Source organism: Dicentrarchus labrax, unplaced genomic scaffold (assembly GCF_905237075.1).
Source record: "Dicentrarchus labrax unplaced genomic scaffold, dlabrax2021, whole genome shotgun sequence".
Classification (NCBI taxonomy): domain Eukaryota; kingdom Metazoa; phylum Chordata; class Actinopteri; family Moronidae; genus Dicentrarchus; species Dicentrarchus labrax.
In genome coordinates, this window is record NW_026136710.1 from 15,538,755 (window position 1) to 15,559,747 (window position 20,993).

At 39.7% G+C, this 20,993-nt stretch overlaps 1 protein-coding gene across 12 annotated transcripts in view; it reads left to right on the top strand.

Annotated features, from left to right (window-relative positions):
* The window catches only part of LOC127370656 (ankyrin-1-like), a 71,249-nt gene that overhangs the window by 20,116 nt on the left and 30,140 nt on the right, over nucleotides 1-20,993 (top strand). For 11 of the 12 annotated variants that reach the window (XM_051412894.1, XM_051412898.1, XM_051412901.1 and 8 more), the window contains exons 2-14: nucleotides 11,658-11,759; nucleotides 15,005-15,103; nucleotides 15,824-15,922; nucleotides 16,172-16,270; nucleotides 16,770-16,955; nucleotides 17,224-17,322; nucleotides 17,494-17,592; nucleotides 17,752-17,850; nucleotides 18,264-18,461; nucleotides 18,945-19,043; nucleotides 19,306-19,404; nucleotides 20,220-20,318; nucleotides 20,563-20,760. In XM_051412894.1, coding sequence (XP_051268854.1) covers nucleotides 11,658-11,759; nucleotides 15,005-15,103; nucleotides 15,824-15,922; nucleotides 16,172-16,270; nucleotides 16,770-16,955; nucleotides 17,224-17,322; nucleotides 17,494-17,592; nucleotides 17,752-17,850; nucleotides 18,264-18,461; nucleotides 18,945-19,043; nucleotides 19,306-19,404; nucleotides 20,220-20,318; nucleotides 20,563-20,760 — 1,575 coding nt within the window. Of the gene's footprint in view, nucleotides 1-8,869; nucleotides 8,903-11,657; nucleotides 11,760-15,004; nucleotides 15,104-15,823; nucleotides 15,923-16,171; nucleotides 16,271-16,769; nucleotides 16,956-17,223; nucleotides 17,323-17,493; nucleotides 17,593-17,751; nucleotides 17,851-18,263; nucleotides 18,462-18,944; nucleotides 19,044-19,305; nucleotides 19,405-20,219; nucleotides 20,319-20,562; nucleotides 20,761-20,993 lie in introns of all 12 variants that reach the window. The other variant, XM_051412902.1, reaches the window with a different exon arrangement.

The following is a 20,993-nucleotide window of genomic DNA, read 5'->3' on the forward strand; positions in this document are numbered from 1 at the left end:
TGACTATAGGTTTACTTGACTATTAGAGGACAGCCTTAAGATCCCTGCACAATTAGGATTTTGTGGGTTGTTTGTTTTCTATATCAAAATTATACTAATTATATACATAAAGATTGGCAAATAAAAAATATTAGTTTTATGTATATAAGTCATTCAGTTGTTTTCAGGTATCACTCAGTAATAGATATGCACATGTCTATTTCACAAAGAGACTTGTGCAGGTCTAGAAACAAAAATCTATGAAAAACGTACTTTGAAAATGTGTGTACATTAGCACATGCTTTACATGCTCTTACAGCCTTACAGATATTTATGAATCAGTCAGGCTGAGTGTGTAATAGCAACGTGGCAATGAGACAGAGAGCATCATAGTACGCTTTTAGGTCTCGAGAGCTTCACAGTAATGCTTAGAGATGTATGTTTGAACAACACTCTTCCACAAGCATGATTTTGTATTTTACTCAGTACATAAGTTAACCCAGTTCATACAGTAGTGCAGGAACATAAATAATGAACACTATCAAAAATTAAACACTGAACTCTTTGTTCACTGAGCTATAATAGCGTTGTGTTATGTACAGTTTTAGGCTTGAATCTATTTAAATAAAGAAAATGAAATTTAATAAGCTGGTCACTAAAATGTTGTGCGTGAGTTTAACAAGATTTTAGAGGAATATAACCACCAAATAGAAAAAGAACAAGAAATTTTTATGCATCAATAATATGCCTGTGCAAATGAGTATGTAAGACCTACAGTAAAATATCCTCAGACTGGACCTTCCAAAGCCCAAAGTTAATGGCAACGGCCTCAGTCTTGGCCTCAGATCACCTCAAAATGAACAGATGACAGATGGATGGGGGAGGATGGAGTGATAAACTGACAGCGCTGAAATGAGAAGTGTTACAACAGTGTGTCATCTACTGACATGACTGCGCAGAGGAGCTTTGATTTGCAATGCGTGTGTGAATTTAAGTGCACGGCAGTTTGAAAAGAGAAGACAAGAAAAAGGACGAATTAGCTGCTATGATGAGGATTTCGTTGATGATGATATGGTCCCTAAATCCCAATCTGAACAGCCAATACTGACACTCAACAACTGACGAATGAATGGAAGGCCATAGACTGTTTATAAAGATTTATGGGATGGAAAAGGAGATAGATTTAGTGACTATTCTTATCAGGAATCACTGACCTTGCTTTAGTGTCTTTGAGCAAGACACACTGAATCCCCACCCGCCCCAGAGGTTGTGCTCTGTATCTGACCATGACCTCTGACTTCTTCCTGCGGAGGTGGAACAAGTAAAAAAGAAGAATCTCCCAGTGGGGATTCATTGCTGTAAGACATCTATCTCTCCCATCACACACAGATATAGGTTGCTTTAACACGTGACTTCTCCCACAGATGGCCTCTCTCCATCTTTCCCACTTACAACTGACCTCTGCTTTTCTATATTGCTGTAAAAGTCAAGTCCACACTAATGCATTTGTTTCTGCATTTGCCTTTCCGCCATACAGACCACCAAAAATACATCTTTTTGAAGGGGAGACGCTGGACATTCTGAGGCAAATTTCTAACATGCCATGTTATTCTTATGTGACCTCGGGTGTCTGCTGTGTTAGTCAAGATCTCCTCTCAGCTCCTACCTCCTCCGTCCTTTTTCCTCTCACTCATTCATTCTCTCATTACCCTTTCATGCCCTTTGTGTCTTTATTTGGTTTTACACTATCAGACCCCTCCACCCTCTCTTCTGTATGTCCTTCCTGTCTTCCTCCTCCTTCCTATCCATCACTCTTGCTCCTCCCTACGCTGACTGCTTCCACCTGTCTTAGTGATTGTATATTGGTCTTATGGGATGTAGTGCAGCCATTGACCATGTGCAGCTGAGTGCTTTGCATTAGTTATGCACACATGAGTTTCAGACATAGTGGCTCCCTAGCTTCTGTGTGTCTCCCCATCATCCTTATCTTCCTCCTTTTTACTTACCCTTTTCCGTCTCTGCAGTTTCTGTGCATCTTTATGCACCATTTAACCTATGAGTTGCTGGGTTCTCTCCTTTTCTCCCCTTTCACAGAGGAGTTTAATGCATTGAAAATTCAGCTTTACTCACATTGAAACAAACATTTGAACGTATACTGTTACTTTTCAAAATCTTTGGTTTGACATTGTGTCTAAATCTAATTTGAACAACAATGTTTTATTGCATGTTACGAAGACTGAAACACTCTCAAATATATATCCTGGCCTCAACCAGTAACTCTCTGTCTCTAGAAATAGTGCCTCGCATGAAGCCCTGCAAACTGGCAAATTTTAGTTTTTACACTATAATGTGTTTAGCGAGCTTAAAAGGTACGGGTAGGTGGATTTTGGTTCTTTTGAACAGAGCCAGACTGACTGTTTCCCACTGTTTCCAGTGGGAGGGAAACAGCTAGTTCACTACTGGCTATAGCCTCATATTTAACAGACAGTCTGTTAAATATGAAGCCAAACCCAATGAACAGAGAGTGGTATTGGTCAATATGAACAGAAAATGGCATTAACTCTCTTCCAGAAACCAGATGGAAGTTTTGCTTTAAATGAAAGATGTAGGTGTGGTGATGTGTAACGGCTGTACCAACAAACCTAAATCAGCAGAAGACCATAGCAGTTAGCCTCACGCAACCTTCCTTCTGAACCATCCAGTGTTCCAAATGAGGATTTTAAAGCTATTACATATGAGAGGCACATCGCTTCCTTGTGCCAGCAGACATTTAAGGTCAGTTACATCGAGTCCCGGGTGATCAAATTCAGCTGAAATCAACTGTGGTGCTTGTTGTATAGCACCTACCTCTTAAAGCTGATTGGGCAATCACAGAGAGCTTTTCTCCGAACAGAGTTAATGTTGCTCTGGCCAATCAGCACTAAGTCTCTTGGCATGTTGCTCCAAAGAAACATTATAAGGAGGACAGTAGAAGCACCTGGTAAAAATTGTCCCCGTCTAAAATGTTCCATATTACCTGCTGTAGTTTATGTAAATGTGCTTCTTCAACAAAAATGGTGCTGTTACCCACTGTGGATGGCGCAGCATTTTTTGTGGTGTGATTTTAAGAATAGAGTTGTTTATCTCCAACCATAAAGGCATGTTGCTTAAAAGATTCAACCAACACCTGACACTCACCTACCAAATATAGTTAGTTTAGACATTTTGTGCACTTGAAGCCCTGTTTGTACTGGAGTTAATGAATACATTTCAAAATGACAGACTGTGTTTTATTAAAATGCATTTTCCGGTGTCAGTTGTGCTGGCAGGGAACTTGACTTTTGTTCGGACACAGAGACGGGGCAGGGAGCCCAGAATGCCAGCACAGAGCCATGACGTCAGGAACAGACTCTGAGGGACAGCTCTACCCAGCATGCTTTGCCAGTAGTATTTCTGCAGTGCTCATAAATATTGAAAGGTTATGAAAAGAGAGAGAGGAGGCAGATTGAGGGGAAGAGAGAGAGAAAGAGGGAGCAAAGCGGCGAGATAAGCTAGAGGCTGAAGGAGTAATGACAGCGCGTGGGTATGATGTGTAGCTAAGCAAATGAAGAAGTGCTTGTGAATTCAGGAGTTCAGGACTGCCTCACCCTGTGTCACATTTCTTTATTGTCTCTCTCTCTCGTGGCTCCTTTCTTTTCTGTGCTGTAGGCAGAAATGCTCAAAACACAAACTGAGTAGTAAAGGAGAAAAGGAACTAGAAAACATAGAGTGGGAAGATGTCCATGCCCATGTCACCTGGTCAGATCCCAGAAAGGCAGTTAAAAATGAAACAGACAGAAAGGTGAATTTCTTTGCGTATGTATGTACAGTAGTCCTGCAATTTGGGGGGTTATTCTCAAGAGAGAGTAAATTATGAAGTTAGGCATTGGACTGAAAAGTTAAATGGAAGAATAATAAATTATGTAGCTTAGAGGAGCACATAACAGTCTTCCTTTTAGGCTGCTTCACACTAACACGCACTCAATACCTACTTCAGTTTCATCATTCTGATATAATCATCGTTGTAGCGCGTCTTTCAGTATTTTGAAGCTTTCTTACGCATGAAATGGTTTTTTAAAGTTTTAAAATCATTATTGACACCAAAAATTATTACACATTAAGTATCACATTTTATCCCTGAATGCCATCATCAAGGCAGAAAGCGGGTCATGTAATATTAATTATATACACATGCATAAAGTGTGTGTGTATGTGTGCAGTAGTTGTGTAAGTGCTTCTATTCTCACCCGCTCTCGCTGTTTCTTTGCGTGCGTTCCTGTGTGTCACAGTATGTACTCAGTATGCTAGTATTGTCCTGTGTTTGGGATGCAAGTGAATATAAGTCAACATATCATATAGTAATTGCCCAAATACCAGCATGCACTATGTTTGTGTGGCACCGTGCATGCAGCTAGACATCAAGATATATATATAAAATAAGGAAAAAGTATGCTCTGATTGTAATGGGTTGCAGAAGCAGTGGCCTGACAGAGGCTATAAATATTTCAGATGCTCTGTTTTAGCACCAGGATGGAGAAGACAACAGGAATATCCTCGTTTTGATGTGTCTCATCATTGTTTCAGGAGGAAAGAGGAAATTGGGTGCGCTGCAAAATATATTCATCTCAACAAATCATTGAATCTTTTATTCAGTCGTCAATGCTTTTTTATTTTTAAGATAAAGCGCAGCTCAGCTTTAGATGAGCAGCCTTTTGTAGACGGGGGGCTGGTTGCACAAAGATATTTTGGACTGGTGAACTCAGTTAGGTCTCTGTTACTCCTATTCTGTTAACATTTGTTGGTTTATCATCAAAATTATATACTGCACCTTAGAACTGAACTCCACAAGAGAGCTGATAGCATTACTGCAGGCACTTGTTTTGGATGTGGGAGTTTTAGTTGTAGTAGAGTATTTTCAGTGGTTGTACAGTCTATACTGTACATTTACTGCTTTGTGGGATTAGTGTGTGGATTTGGAGTAAACAACATTAGATGACATCAAACATCTTCATGAACGTCTCTCATTAGGAAGCTCTGCAGCTGATTGGATGTAAGCTCATCTGACGTCTCACTATTTGTTACACCTAAGTCACAGTCTTTCTTTGTAAAATCTGGAGAGCTTCAAAAAGCAACATCTCTTAACAAGCCATTTATTTTTAATCAAGCCTTACATTTAGATTTGTATGATGATAAGAAAAAATAGCTACTGAAAAAATTGTCACAGCTATCAAATGCAGTCTTTTTCACATTTAATGGGTGTATATGTGTGCCTTTACCTGTATTTAGGATACATCACTTGAATTTTGTGTCTATTATATGAGTATGTACAGCCCTATACCTACAGTATATGTTTGTGGAGTGCCATCTCACTCTCATACACTACTACCATCCATCTATCCATCCATAAATGTTGGATCGGCTCCCACTTTGCAGAGCCTGAACTCCATTGATTTTTCATGCTCAAGGCCATGACTTCATCTTGCCAGGCATAGACACACTCCTCAAATGATCTCCACTTCCCTGGGCGGAAATGTAAAATTATGACACCTCATTTATGAATTGATGCTACTATCATTTGCATATTACATTTCTTTACCCCAGTTAAGTATTTTATGTACAAATGGTTTAGATACTTATCTTGAAATGTTTCTGCAATGACGACGTCAAATTTGCCTTGCACATAAAAGAGCCCAACAAGCATTCATTAATTATTGACAACATTGTTACAAGATACAACAATAAACAACAAACAAGATCATTTATTAACTGAATTAAGATGTCAAATGCTATTTTAATCTGCCTTCCGTTCCTTCATAAGCCTGTCACATTTATTATCTTAAATACTAATTATGAAATTAAAATGAAACTGAGAAAAATGCCAATATTTACAGTATGTCAGGGAAGTCAACTGTTGTGTATTATTTATTTGTTCATGAATAATTTCTCAGACACCATTGATCAGGGTCTGATAGAAGTTCTAAAGTTTGCAGGTCAGAATGAGGTGATTTATTAGGGTCTCAGGATAGAAGGTGTAATGTGTGAGAATAATAGCTATAGAGAGTGTCACTACTGGTCAGGATCAGATGTTTCATTGTAATTATGCTGGTCGTTGTTTTTCATCAACTCTGGGTCTTCCTGCCAAGGTAATATTTTACAGTTGGAGGCTTAAGTTGTGGGAATTAGAGAATGGCTGTGGAACCAAGTGGGAAAGAAGAACTGGTGACAGTAATATTAGAGGTGATAAATTAGGTGACTTGTTTAAAGTGTTACACAGTGCAGGTTTCAGCAGCCAGGTTTACGGGTTCCTTTCCGGTGGTGGAGGACGTCATTAACACTAGAATTTGGGAGTGATGTCCCACTAGAACAATGTGTGATAAAAAAAAAAAAAACATGAGCACTGCTGGTACTGAAAGATGCTTTGCACAAAATCCTTCAGTGGCACGCAAGATATTTTATACAGTGTTACATGTGCATGTGACACACCTAGATTAACACATGCACACATCTGTTTTTCCTTTTTTTATTTGCACTTGTGCTCATGACTGTGAGATAGACTTGAAAGCATCTTCTTCTTTGTTTCCTGCTGTCAGAGCCTGCAAATCATGTGTGCCGTAGCTTTGTGCGTAAATCTCCACCGTGGGACTCTGCTTTGTTATATTCTGCGTGTGCCCCTACTCCATGTGTGTATATGAGCTCGCTCGAGAATCTATCTGTCTTTTGTGGTAGAAGTGGGTCTTTGTTTAAACCCATGAGGGTTCATTACTGTGATCCATCTCCCTCCCTGTTGGTGCCAACACTAACATACTGTGGCATCTATGCAGCTATTTTTAGTGTCGGTTGGTGTGCGTGTGTGTGTTTGTAGGCAATTTGTCTTCATATGCATTGTTTTTTAGCATTATGTGAATGAGTTTCTGTTCATGCTCACGATGACAAATAGCCACCATTTTTTCATCTATACTCGTAATCTGTGACTGTCCACCGGTATTCATCATAATACAAAATATGCTGTGTCAGTTCACTTCATGAGACAGACCACTACCTACTCCACTAGCTGGATCTCTCTGGAGAGACGGACTGGTGTCTGACAGAAATATGTTTGTCAGGATAAAAATATTTTTTTCTGTATATCTCTAGAAAGCTAGCTCATTTCTTTGTTTTTTTCTCTCCCCTCCTGTTTGTATCTCGCTCCTCTTTTCTGCCTTCCCCTCTCCATCTTTCTACAACTTTCTAATTAATGATGTCAAACAGTTTCCTACACATACTAAAAATCATGACACACGTGTTGAAGCAGAAAATGTGACAGAAAACAGACATACAATGCTGGAATCCACACTTAACAATGTAAACAGCCAAACGATAAACCTAACCTTATAACCGTGTCTAAAGTAAAGACCTCAAATATTATGGGGTAAAGATATCCATTGTCTTTGTCTCTTGTTAGACGCACAGCAGTAGTGAGTTACCTTTTTTTGTGAAAGTGTATTTTACAAATAATTATCAGTGCAGGTGAGAGGCATGCTCTGTTGTCAAAATGTTGCTGCATTTTTAAAAATCCTTCAAAACTCTTTTGTAAACAATGACAATAATAAAGAAACATAAGAGGTTCTCACACAATATACAGTAAATACTGGTGATATAATAAACCTTGTTACTGTACATCTTCCTTTTCTGCTGATTTGACAATGAAGAAATTAATAATTTAAGGTTTTGCTTAATAAACATAGGCTGGAACGTGTCCTCTGTCTGCGCTAACAGTAGTAGCACATGTAGTGTAGTAGTAGGTGTTTCTATAAGCGCCTACCATGTTACAGTGCGCAGGGGATAAGACGCATGTTGAACTGTGAGAAGAAGTCTCAACTTGAAGTGACACAAGGACTCGTTTCAAAATCAGAAGTGACAGGAGCTGTCACTACAATAAGTACACATATTCAGTGTTCTGCCAATGGCTCCAGCCAGAGCAGACCCACAGAACATAAAACCCTAAAATGCTTCCAGGACAGATAGTTTGTGATTATCTGTACATTCGCCTCTCCCAAAGCCCTGTGCTTTTCATAGAAAACATCATAGAACAGTAGTGTATCGGGCAAAGGCAAGTATCCTGCAATGAAGACAGTAAAATCAGTCCTGTAATATTCTAATACGGATGTTTATTTACCACTTTCTCAGATCATTAAACCAGTCACATAGAAGTAAAATGATACCAACAACTCATATAACAGCTTATATTTTGATCTAATCACCCTGTTTTCAGTGTGACTCAGTACCGTCTGTTTTTTTTTAATGCCATGAGGTGTTACTCATCCTGCAAGAGTGGTTTCTATCAACCTGAGTTTCTTTAACTTGTACAGTACTAGACCATTTTTTGTGTTTCAGCATTTGTATGTGTGCACATATGGGTCTCTTTCATACCGTATGTTTGTGTGTGAGATAAATCAGATTAAATAGCAAACCTGAAATCAGCTACTTTAACCTTCTTACCTTTAATGTCCACATGTGTATGCTGCCAGTGATTCTACATTAGACACATATTGTCCCTATGTACGGAAGGTTATATTTTCATTATTCATTACATGTAGTAGAGCAGCAGTGTGTATATTGAATAAATAATGAATAATGTGTTCCGCATTAATCAGTCATTAACCATTTGTTTATAAGACATCTTTGTTTTCATGCTTATGAATCTTCAAAATTTAGCAACACACCTGTAACACCAGCGCAGTCAAAATCTTGGTGGTGCTAAATAAATTCTGAATCAGTGACACCCAACACCTGTTTCCTCTCTTCAGCCGGTTTACATGTTTTTTTCTGTTTCTGCCATTAACTGTCTGGTCTTGTCTTGGTGTTGTTGTGGCTGGTGTGTGTTGTCTTCTAGGCTCATGTGACTCAGCGCTGACTTGTCCGTCAGGTCAGTATTGTGGGCTCTGAAGCCTGAGGAATATGGCTCTTTAATAACAGAGTAAATATGATGCTTGTATACATTCTTGTGTACACTTTGCTTATTTCCTCAACACTTTGTTTGTGCGTCCTCATCAGCCGCAGTGGGGTTTCTTAAGACATTGCAAACAATGTGACCTTCCTAAGCCTTAAGTTACATAACTGATGAATATTTCTAGCTAACCGTTAGTGAATCAGCAGAATTCTTGAATAGTTTAGCTAAATTTGGATAAATTGAAGGAGCTGACCCCACTGGCAGATTTAAAAGTTTAGGACACAATTATATAACTTGTTAGTTGACTTTTTTTGCACTGTGGTGGTGGTTGTGTGTTGCTGTTTCTTCTTTTCACGTCCTTGTGGTCATTGTGTTCGGGGAAACTGCTGTGTCGTTGTGGCCTTGCCGGCAAGTTTCTAGTCGTCTGTGCTTTTCCAGTGCTGTTGTGGCTCCTCTCAACTTTATTTCTTCTGTGTCTTGTAGTTTAGACGTGTTGTATGTGCTGTTCTCTGTAATAAAGCTGTGTTTATACATGTTACTGTATATTTACAATTCAGACTATTAGCATTTTTATGATTTTCTAGAAAAGCTACTGTGTGTGTTCACTCTAAAGTTGTGTTTTTCTGTTTTACTCATGCAAGTGTGTCAAGATGTTTCAAGATTGTTTTGTTCTTGACATGACGCTTGACTTTTGTCACAAACTGCAGATTTGACCTTGGTTATTTTTTGTTCATGGCCAATAAAAATGCTGCCTATGAAGGGGAGGTTGCTTCTCGCTGACAAATCCATAAATAAATAATAAAATATTACAAGTACAGTATTGAGTGATGCATAGTCAGAGATTTCTGCAATCTGTTTATTTGGTGTAACTGGCACCATGATTAGAAAATGAAGTAGAAGTGAACTGTAAGGATTAGATGACCAGCTCTAATCTCTGGGACAGAGAGGAGAATGAAAGGAGGGTGTGGTAAAAAGATGAGGGAGAAGGAAAATGGATTCCAGGCCTGACAATAACATAAACTGGTAGAGAATGAGTGGAAGTTGCGGCAACATTTTTCATTTTCTACTAAATGTGGTCAGCTCATGGCTCATGCTGTTGTCGCCTCCATACAAAAACACACACACACACACACACACACACACACACACACACACACACACACACACACAAAATGACCAGCACTGATTAACAAACACATACTGCAGATGATAAATGCAAATAGGTTCATGAAGCAGCTGGTTCATGAAGCAGCGGTGGTGGAGTCATGAGGGAAAAGGAGGATGGCTGCAGGTGGAGAATATGATCAATATAACAGCACATATAACACAACATAGCACACAAAAAGAGAACCATAAAAAGGAGTCCACTGCAAAATTTGAAATGGCTTTAGGCTGTAGAATGAAAGTCATAACATGCATAAATAATATAAGGAACTCTGCATAATATGACATACAGTACCAGCAACTTGGGGGCGTTATGTTGAAGAGACTCTTGTCAGTGACTGTTTGAAGTCCGGTCTCGCAGTGCTCTCAGGCTGAGTAACGTCTAGCTCTCATGTTCATAGCTCATATTGCTACCCAGACACTTTGTCGTGAGCTGCGAGAAGAGAAGAAAACAGAGGCACAGAGAAAACAAAATTAAAGGATACTATTGGATTTCAACTACGTTCATGGAATATTTACAACATATGTTGAGGAGGTCATCCCAAATGTTTAGAGAAAATAATGGTAATAAATCGGAAGTATAACAGGGTGCTGATATAGAAAAAAGAGGAGGGAAAGGAGTGGAGGAGTGTGAGTGGATAGGGAGGATGATGTCAAAGACCAAATTATCAATTCATGTCAATTATATGATGATAAAATCTAATACAGTGCATGGTTCACACAAACAGAACATTGGCTCCTGATGCATCGGCACAGATAAGTGACATGAGGAGAGAAGGAAAAAAAGCCTGTCTCTTGTTAAAGGACAGGCGTATCTTTCAGCCATCCAGTATAATTAAACCACTTTGGAATAACAGCTCGAACAGATACATCATTTTGCCGCTGACAGGGGGTGGAGAGAGGGTCAAGAGTGCCGTACAATACGCAGTATTTTTCTCCTCTGGGCATTGGAAACATCTCATTGTGTAGGTCAGCCGTATTACACTATTGGCTGATGAATGGATTCAGTGGTGGGCGTACAAACACCGACACACACTGAGACACAAACCACAGGAGCTTTCCTCTGAGATCAGACGGGCAGACAGCGGAACTCGTGGCAGAGTGTGCTTGGCTATGAACGCCTGCCAAATTCGTAGTGTGGGAGAAGCTCAACTGTAAGGAGTCTGACATTTTTAGCCTCTTATAGAGGGCAGCAGAGCCGATGAACGTAGTATCGTATTTCCTGAATATAGCCTTGTGTCTGGCCTGAAAGCGATTGTTATATTATTGTAATGGATATAGATATGTAACCTGACTGGGACTTTTAGTGCAACTGCATCCTGATATGGTGGACTTGTTGATAATCTTGGAGGAACAGTTGATGTTGACCAAGCTTTTGTGTATTTACAGCATTTGTGTGTATTTTAGACCTGTTGGTGTTGGTGTAGATGTGCAGTTTGTGTTCTGTTGTCTTTAGCTTGTCACTCTTGCTGGTATCTCTGTATTAGATGTTGAGTTTTGATGTCCTCAGAATAATTCTGAGCTGTATTCGCTCCTTTTTGACAGTCCTCCGTTTTGTTCATTGCAGGCCGATGCAGCCACCAGCTTTCTGCGTGCAGCTCGTTCAGGGAACCTGGACAAGGCTCTGGACCACATCAAGAATGGAATCAACATCAACACAGCTAATCAAGTAAGTTTCACTCTCAGCTCTCAAGAACTCGTCACCAAAAAGCTGTTTGTGTGTGTGTGTGTGATGCCACCCACAGATTTCAATTAACAAAACAGCAAATTAAATAAAGAATCAATAAAAACAATTACAGCATTTATTTAGTATTCACAGTACCTGACAAAAAATAGCAGCCTACACAGGAGTACCTGCTCTAGGCATCACACTAAATCCAAAATTACTTCCTTTTTAAAATATAAAACATGCCAATCATGTGTTTTTTTTGGTCATTTGGATCTTGCTATTTGTGTTTTATTTACACTCTGAAAAAAGCAAAAACTGTGAAATACAATAATCTTAAACATTTACAGAGGAATATTACTCTGCATTAATAATATTAGATACAAGTAGATTAACTCTTACTGCATTATACTGTTAGCCAAGTTAAACATTGAGGCAGTAATTTGTCTAGTATTGTAGAGTAAGAAATGAAAGAGTTATGATGAGGCCATGCACTCACGAGAAGCAGACCAAGGCAAGAGAACTTTATTGCTTGAGTTCTTAATGTTCCTCAGGAGAAATGTCCACAGGTGCGGGTCTAGATGATATTTTTTATATACTACAGGAGGGCAGAAATTCATTATACTTTATAAGTAATTTTTCTTGGAACCACCCTCTAGTTGATTCTGTCATGCCCTGGGGCGGCATATTGGAAAAAGCAAAGAGGTTGTTTGGTTGCACTGGCCCCTTTGCTCAGTGCCTTCTGGCACTCTTTTGGTCTGAGCATAAAATATTATACGCTGAGAAACACAGCTGGCTTTGGGTTGTATATGTGGGTCGAACCACGATGAGCACACGGTCTGATATTCTTAGTGAAGATGCTTGATAGAGTGTTGTTGGTGACAAATTTAAAAATTAAAGAACATTCCAAACTATCTTCAAAATTCCGAGTATGCAGCCCTTTCTTTGCCAACTGTGGGAAAGTAAAAGGCTTTCCCTGCAGTAAGGAGGTCATGATTATGAAACATTGAATGGAGAATGGGATGTAACAACTTCATTTTATTCCTTTGAGAAAGAACAAACTGTACAAAATTTTGTTTTTGTTTAAAGTAACTTGAAGAGGGATTGAATGCACCACATGATGTCAGTATATTCTCAATAGAATGCCATTCTGCAGTGTCAGCAGAGGTTGTAAAACAAAAGACCAAAAAGAAAATTAAAAATGTACGACTGCTAGACCTCCTGATTCTCTATCTTTGTGTAAAGTGGTGCGTATAAATAATTAAGCATAGTAGATTATAGTTCCCTCAATCTTCATCCCTACTGTCTGCTTGCTTACACCTTGTTGCATCATGACCATAACACAACAAATTCAGGCAATTGAATGTTACAAGTTATAAATGTGAATGTGTAAATGTGAATGTGTGTGGTTAGGACACACACACTAGCTTGCCAGTGTGTTGTCATGTTAAGGACAGCTGTGGAGTGGGAGTGATGTTTGGTGAATTAACGGACAAGTGCTTTTAGACAAAACACTGCCGGTGAGATGGGCATTAAGAATGAACACCAAGCTCCCTCGATCTGTGTTGATGCGAGCAGCACACACACACACACACACACACACACACACACACACACACACACACACACACACCTACCCAGGTACCAGAGAGAGAGACATAGGAAGATAGATGATAATTGAATCAAATGTACATTTCACACAATTATCAAGGGTTGTTAACATCTTTGTATTAAGTTTGAATCAACTAAATAATTACTCTTGATATGAGCTACAGTAATTGCATTTCATACCTATAACCATGTGATCAATTATCCTAAAGGCCATAATGTGATGCTCTTATATTAATCATTTCCCTTCATTTCCTTATGCACTTTGTTTGTTCTTTCTTATGTTTTTTTTTTTTGGTTTATTGTTTATTATATTGATGGCTTTCTACTGAGGTCTGAGGCAAGGGCAGAGATGGTATTTTTATATGTGATTTATGTGATTCTGTAGCAACAGCCTGTCCTTGCTATAGCTATAACAACCCTGCAGGCTCCTGTTGGTGCTCTCTCACTCTGACTCTTGAGGTATCTAACTACCATCCATTGTTGCTGACTGTGAATGCATAAATGAACATAATTCACAAATGTAGGTGTGTGCAGAAGGGGTGTTAACAGACATTAAAGGTGTTATTTTTGTGTTAAAAAACAAAACTGAATCTCTCTGTGTGTTATATATATATATGCACACAGCATTGCACACTATATTTAACAGTGTGTGTAATTGCCACGACACACAGTTTGCTTCCCAGCACTGTGCGCATGCTCACAGAGAGACTGTGTTATCCATTTGAATTGAGTGACACCGCAGGATGATAGGAAGCCTGAGAACATTGTGGAAAACAGAGACTCCTGGTGGTTAGATTTGTTAAAGCAGGCATGTTGCAGCTCAGACTTCTCTTGTACAATGTGTAGCCAGCCCAAGAGACAGACAACTAGACGGACAGACAGACAGACAGTGTTGGGATTGTCCTCCGCTCTCTCCCTTACTCATCAGTTCCGTCGGGTTGCTCATTTAGTCAGAACTGAGCCGTCCTGCTGTTGTTGTGGATTTATTAGTTATTTTTAGAGGTACAGTAACTAGACGAGTGATGTTCTACACAGCTGGGGAAAATGGGCATATGCTACAGTCCTCCCAGGGCATTAAACTCAACATTGATACAGTGTGTTTGTTTTTCTCATCCTTCCTAAATATCCCTCAGTTAAGGGGTTTCATTTCAAACAGATGGAATAGGAACTTGGGTGTCTGACGACGTTCAGCAGCAGAAGTCAAACACATCACTGACAGACCACTGCACTAAAAGCACACTTTGTGTTAAAGGTTGTGGTCAAGACCACAATGATCAAGGCCAAGGAGAGGACAAGGCCAAAAGTGGCATTGGATGGATGTAAAGAGATTTCTGATTTCTATTCCATTAATTGATTTACGAGTGTAGGATGCTTTACATCTCTGTGTGTATATTATTACACTAACTCTCACCCCCACAACTTAACTCATTAAGTTGCCCTGAGAGATGTGCTATCACTTTTCAGTTAATGGACTGTGATTATAATAATCCTGGTTATTAACAGCATTATTATATTATATTACTGAAGAAAAAGAATACAGATGATCCTATCTATATATAATCCTCCTTTTCCAGAGAATATCTGTACATGTTTCTTCTAACTTTGATGTAACTAAATCTCTCTGTTTTCTCCTTAAGAATGGTCTCAACGGGTTACACCTGGCCTCTAAAGAAGGTCATGTTAAAATGGTCCTGGAGCTACTACACTCTGGCATTGAGCTGGAAGCCACCACCAAGGTACTTTGTTCTCTTTGTATGCTTAATAATGTAAAGTAGCATTTCACACTGAACTGAAGTGAATAAAGCCCCACCACCTTTCTTAGCTTTAACTTAGCCCAGAGCTAGCTAGCTAGGTATGCTAGCATACCTGTAACCACTAAAAATAACTAAGGGTCATCTGCACAGACCAAGAATTAAGATCATGTTACGCCACCAAAACTGGATGATCAGGATTTTTACCAAAACCGTATTTGTAAGCATTATTGAGTTTGGGTATTTGTTGTCATAGGGGATGGGAAAGGCTGGGGTTTTGTTAAGGGAGTTTGATTCTTTCTGAAAAAAGTACAGGAATTATTAGTTGTTAAAAGAATCATGTACTTTACTTATTATTCAAGATACTTCTTTCATCATAATGGTTGTCTTAATGCTCGCAGTGTAGGCGTTTTGTCTCTAAATGAACTAAATTGTAAATACTAACAACATTGTGCCGCTTTTATCCCCACAGTTTTTATCTTTTATACTGGATGAATACAATACAGTAGCTGTATTTCAGTGTTGAGTTCTCAGTTTAGAGATCTAGGCCATTAGGTTGCAATCATTTTCCTCTCATTCACTCTAATTTCTCTCTCTCTCTCTCTCTCTCTCTCTCTCTCTCTCTCTCTCTCTCTCTCTCTCTCTCTCTCTCTCTCTCTCACTCTGTGTTTTGTGTGTGTGTGTCTTTGTGTGTGTGACCTCCAGAAAGGGAACACAGCTCTCCATATTGCAGCACTGGCAGGGCAGGAGAAAGTGGTGGCGGAGCTCGTCAACTACGGTGCCAACTTAAATGCCCAGTCACATGTGAGTCACTGCGAGCTGTGTGCAAGAGACAAGTGTGGAAGTCTGTGTGTGTGCGTGTGTGTGTGTGTGTGTGTGTGTGTGTGTGTGTGTGTGTGTGTGTGTGCAAACATTTGTGTATTTCTGTGCTTGCATTATGTGACACGCCTGCTAAAGAGTTCTAAAAGAGTCCATATATCTTCATGCAGTATCTGTACAGACGAGTGTGCCCATATTATTGTAACTATACATGATGTTCTTGTGTCCTAACAGAAAGGGTTCAGCCCTCTCTACATGGCAGCACAGGAAAATCACTTAGAGGTGGTCAAGTTTCTGCTTGAGAACGGTGCCAATCAGAGTCTCCCAACCGAGGTACGTGTCTCTTCAAACCGCCCGCTTGATTGTGAATTTGTCCGGACCAGCAATACTGATGATAAGTAATTACCTCCTCTAACATCAAGTGTGTCTGTGTGCTGTCACACATTGCATGAATGATATACTGTGAGACACAGACTGTGTTACATTGTAAGACCAATCCTCTTACCAAGTAATTTGGCCTGAAATCGAATTTTAGGGCCACTAGTAAAATTACTTGAAAATGCTATAGCTGTCCTTTGTGTCACCTATAATTACTGAATTAACTAACAGAATATACATTCTTTAATTGTATATGCTCATAGAATATATATATATATATATATATATTATTTATACATATATATATATATAATATTACAATTCACTCTTTCCCCTTTTCCTTCCCTCTTCCCCATTCCTCCTGTTTTGCTCCTGCCTCTTCCTGACCTCCCTACCTCCTGTACTTCTCCTGTCATCACTCCATCTCTCCTTAACTTGCTGTCTCCTCTCTCAGGATGGCTTCACTCCCCTGGCAGTAGCCCTCCAGCAGGGCCACGAAAACGTCGTGGCACTGCTCATCAACTATGGCACCAAGGGCAAGGTCCGCCTCCCCGCACTGCACATCGCTGCACGAAACGATGACACACGCACCGCCGCAGTTCTTCTGCAAAACGACCCCAACGCTGATGTTCTCAGCAAGGTATTCAAGCTCACTGCGACTGTATGCGCTGGTGTTTACTGTACTATGAAAATACAATCAGCCAAAAAGAAAACGAAAAAAAAAAAAACACACATTGCATGAGCTCTGAAACACACTGTTGTGTAACTGATCTCTCTAAGTCTAGGTCCCGAGCTGTCGTTTAATCTGTGTCATGCACATAGTTTTTTATAGTTCTATAAATAGATTGTAATTATCCTTATTTACACTTTTATTCTTGCACTTTCCCATTGCGTCTCTTCCTCTGTAGACCGGTTTCACACCTCTCCATATTGCAGCCCACTATGAGAATATGAGCGTAGCCCAGCTGCTGCTGAACAGAGGAGCCAATGTAAACTTCACCCCCAAGGTCAGTTTATCTCAGCTGCAGGGTCTGAGAGGAACCATGAATGTCGTTCAAACGCTGTGTGTTGAGAAAAGAAGATTTTGATATTGTCTTATTGTACTTGCAATACGAAGCAATGATTACAAATGGTTTTAATTATTACAGCTGGCTTATTTCTTGCCCTTGCTTCTCTAGAATGGCATCACGCCCCTTCATATAGCCTCCAGGAGGGGCAATGTGATGATGGTCAGACTACTGCTGGACAGAGGTGCACAGATCGATGCCAAAACTAAGGTAGTGTATTGTTCAGCTCCGGGATTTTGTCACTTATGCATGTTTAACAACTTCCCAGTGTCTATTTCCCCAATCTGTCTTTCTTTACTGCTGATTTGCTTATTTCTTATATGGTTTAACACCTTTCCAATTCCTTTTCTTAACCTCGTATCTTCATAGGATGAGCTGACTCCTCTCCACTGTGCAGCCAGGAATGGTCATGTTCGCATTATTGAGATCCTGCTGGAACACGGTGCTCCCATCCAGGCTAAGACCAAGGTAGATGAATGTAATGAAATACTGCAATCACTGTGGTTCTCTTTGAGCCATTGCTGTCTTTTAGCGGTGATCATTAGGGCCTATTGTTATTGTTAAGACTTGTGAATCTCCATCTGAATCTTATGAAATAATCTTAACTACTGAATGAGATTCCATCAGAAAATCAGCACATAAACCAGCTTGCTAGAAATGTACAGACGTTCATTCAAGTTTTTTAGCACAAAACGTTGATTATCTCCCCTCTAAGGACTCTACTCTGCTTCCCCCCAAAAGAAAATATGACTATGTGCTACATATACAGCATTATACATTCACAGGGCTTTGTTCTTGGCAACATTGAGAAATCTCAAACTACCCTCCATCTTTTCTTCTCTTTCCCTAACTTTTCCTGCCTCTTTCTTTCGCTCTTACAGAACGGTCTGTCCCCCATCCACATGGCAGCTCAGGGGGATCACATGGACTGCGTCAGGCAGCTACTGCAGTACAATGCTGAGATTGATGATATAACACTGGACCATTTAACTCCTCTTCATGTAGCAGCCCACTGTGGTCACCATCGGATGGCCAAAGTCCTACTGGACAAGGGAGCCAAAGCCAATGCACGTGCTCTGGTGGGTTCTTTGATTGTTTTGTTGTTCCTTTATATGACTTTAAAGAGTTCATCAACATGGTCATGGTGACTATCTTGTGTCTATCGTGATCTTCATGTTGAAAGGAAATAAATGTGGTAATGATTTATTTATTAATTTACTGTTAACGGTATAATTTACTTATCTATCGTGAAATTTTTGATAATAGTGTTCATGTTGCTCAGTTCATAAAGGGTGTGCATATTTTTTTTTTATTTAACTGAAGACAAAATCTTCAAAGGAAAACCAATCTTGTGTGCCCACTTAAGTGTTTTAGTCTGTTTTCATTTAGCAATGCCCCAACAGTTATTACTGCGTGGAGACAACTGTGAAATTAAAGTAATGCTGTAATAAAACAAGATAATTTTGAAACTTCTAGTAGGCTCAAAAGCCATAAAGCGATTCTGGCTTTAGGACTCGACACATTTGTAGTCTATTTGTGAACTTTTTCCTCTGTGTTTCCAGAATGGCTTCACACCTCTCCATATTGCTTGCAAGAAGAACCACATGCGGTCCATGGACCTGCTGCTTAAGCACTCCGCTTCCCTAGAAGCTGTCACAGAGGTGAGACGATGCGACCACCAGGGACAGAGTCTGAAGTTTACACCAAGTGGAATTTATAATCATTCCATGTCTTTTGTATTTTGTGTGGCTTATATAGTTTTGAAATGACAAGGAACATAATTTTTTTCATAGATACAACCCCTGTATAATGTCTGTGACATGGTCATTTGGAAAAAGGTGGATAATGAACTAGAATGCCTCTTGACTTCTCTGTAATGCATTTGATATTGAGCCTTGACTCTGTCTGTGTCTGTGTGTGCAGTCTGGTCTCACTCCTCTTCATGTAGCAGCATTCATGGGCCATCTGAACATAGTGAAGAACCTGCTTCAGAGAGGGGCTTCACCTAATGCTTCCAATGTGGTGAGAACCCCTTTTTCTACCTCAAAATTAAGCTGGTGTGTAGGTCAAACATTAAACAATTAGCCATAGACAGATTAATTATTTTTTGCAAGCACAGAAAGCCAATGCTGTTTAAAGGGACATTGGTTAATGAGCATGAATTGTTTTTAAATGAGCTAGTCTGAACCAACCGGGGACCCTGATACGAACGAGGTGGATTTTAACAAGATTTGTTTCAAATTGAAAAACAAACTTGGTCAAAAAGTTATAAAAATAATTAAATTAAAGATTAAAATAACAAATCATGTTTTTCTGTATGGGCTAGAACAGTGGTTCCCAACCTGGGGTCTGGGTTAGGGTTAGTTCCATAGTTCATTATCCACCTTTTTCCTCTGGGTGCGCACAACTTTGTCTGCTGAGGTTGTGAGGTTACCAAAATTATTATTTACAAAAATTTAATTTATAAAATCCCAATAACACACCCAATTGGATAATCAAAACTCTGTGTAATCCAAATTGAAACATATTTTTGGTCCATATTTAAATTCATTAAGCTATTTATTACCTATTTAGTGTGTGTATGCGGGTAGGGGTTGGGGTTGGGGTTGGGGGGGCCTGATTTGCCTTGGACACAGGCAAGGGGGGCTTCAAAGAAAAAAGATTGGGAACCACTGGGCTAGAATATGCCTAGAGGTATTTGGCTTACAAATTGAACCTGTAACTGTTCAGCAATATGTAGTAATTGATTAATTAATTGAAAAGCTCAGTTGCATACGTACAAGTGTTGTAATATTATGTACTTTGAGTGACCGCTTGCATGTATTTATCTACACCAGAAAGTGGAGACTCCCCTCCACATGGCCTCCAGAGCAGGACACTGTGAAGTTGCTCAGTTCCTGCTGCAGAACGCAGCACAAGTGGACGCCAGGGCTAAGGTACGAGCTGTGCGGCCTGTGTTTGTCCTGTATGTTTGTATCTGTTGCTGCCATTCAGTATTTCCTGAGGAGGGTATTTCTGCCTTTTGAACTTAAGGAAAAGTTTCATAAAATATAATAAAATCAGCACACATGAGTGACAGATTTGGATAGCTGGCTAGTAGTGTTACTTCATTACCCACTGCTTCTAAACAATAATTTTCCTGTTTAAAGCAAAAATTTCCCTCTTTCTCCATTTGTCCAGGATGACCAGACACCCCTACACTGTGCGGCTCGTATGGGCCACAAGGAGCTTGTCAAGCTGCTCCTTGAGCACAAGGCCAACCCAGACTCAGCTACAACTGCAGGCCACACACCTTTACACATCTCTGCACGTGAAGGACATATCCACACTATTCGAATCTTGTTGGATGCTGGGGCACAGCAGATCAAGATGACAAAGGTAAACTTCTTGAATCTGCATTAATGATCACTTACTACAAGAAACATTCAGTCTCAGCTGTGCTACATTAGGCATTATGCTTGGAGACCCTTACTTCTAATTTCTGGGATATTTGTATTAGAGAACCATCCAGTGAAAATGCATCAATTGTATATGTCCTTCTTCAAGGGCTCTTCCTGGTTGATTTTGTGCTTAATTGTATCTAATTTATTTAATTTTCCTCCTCATCCATG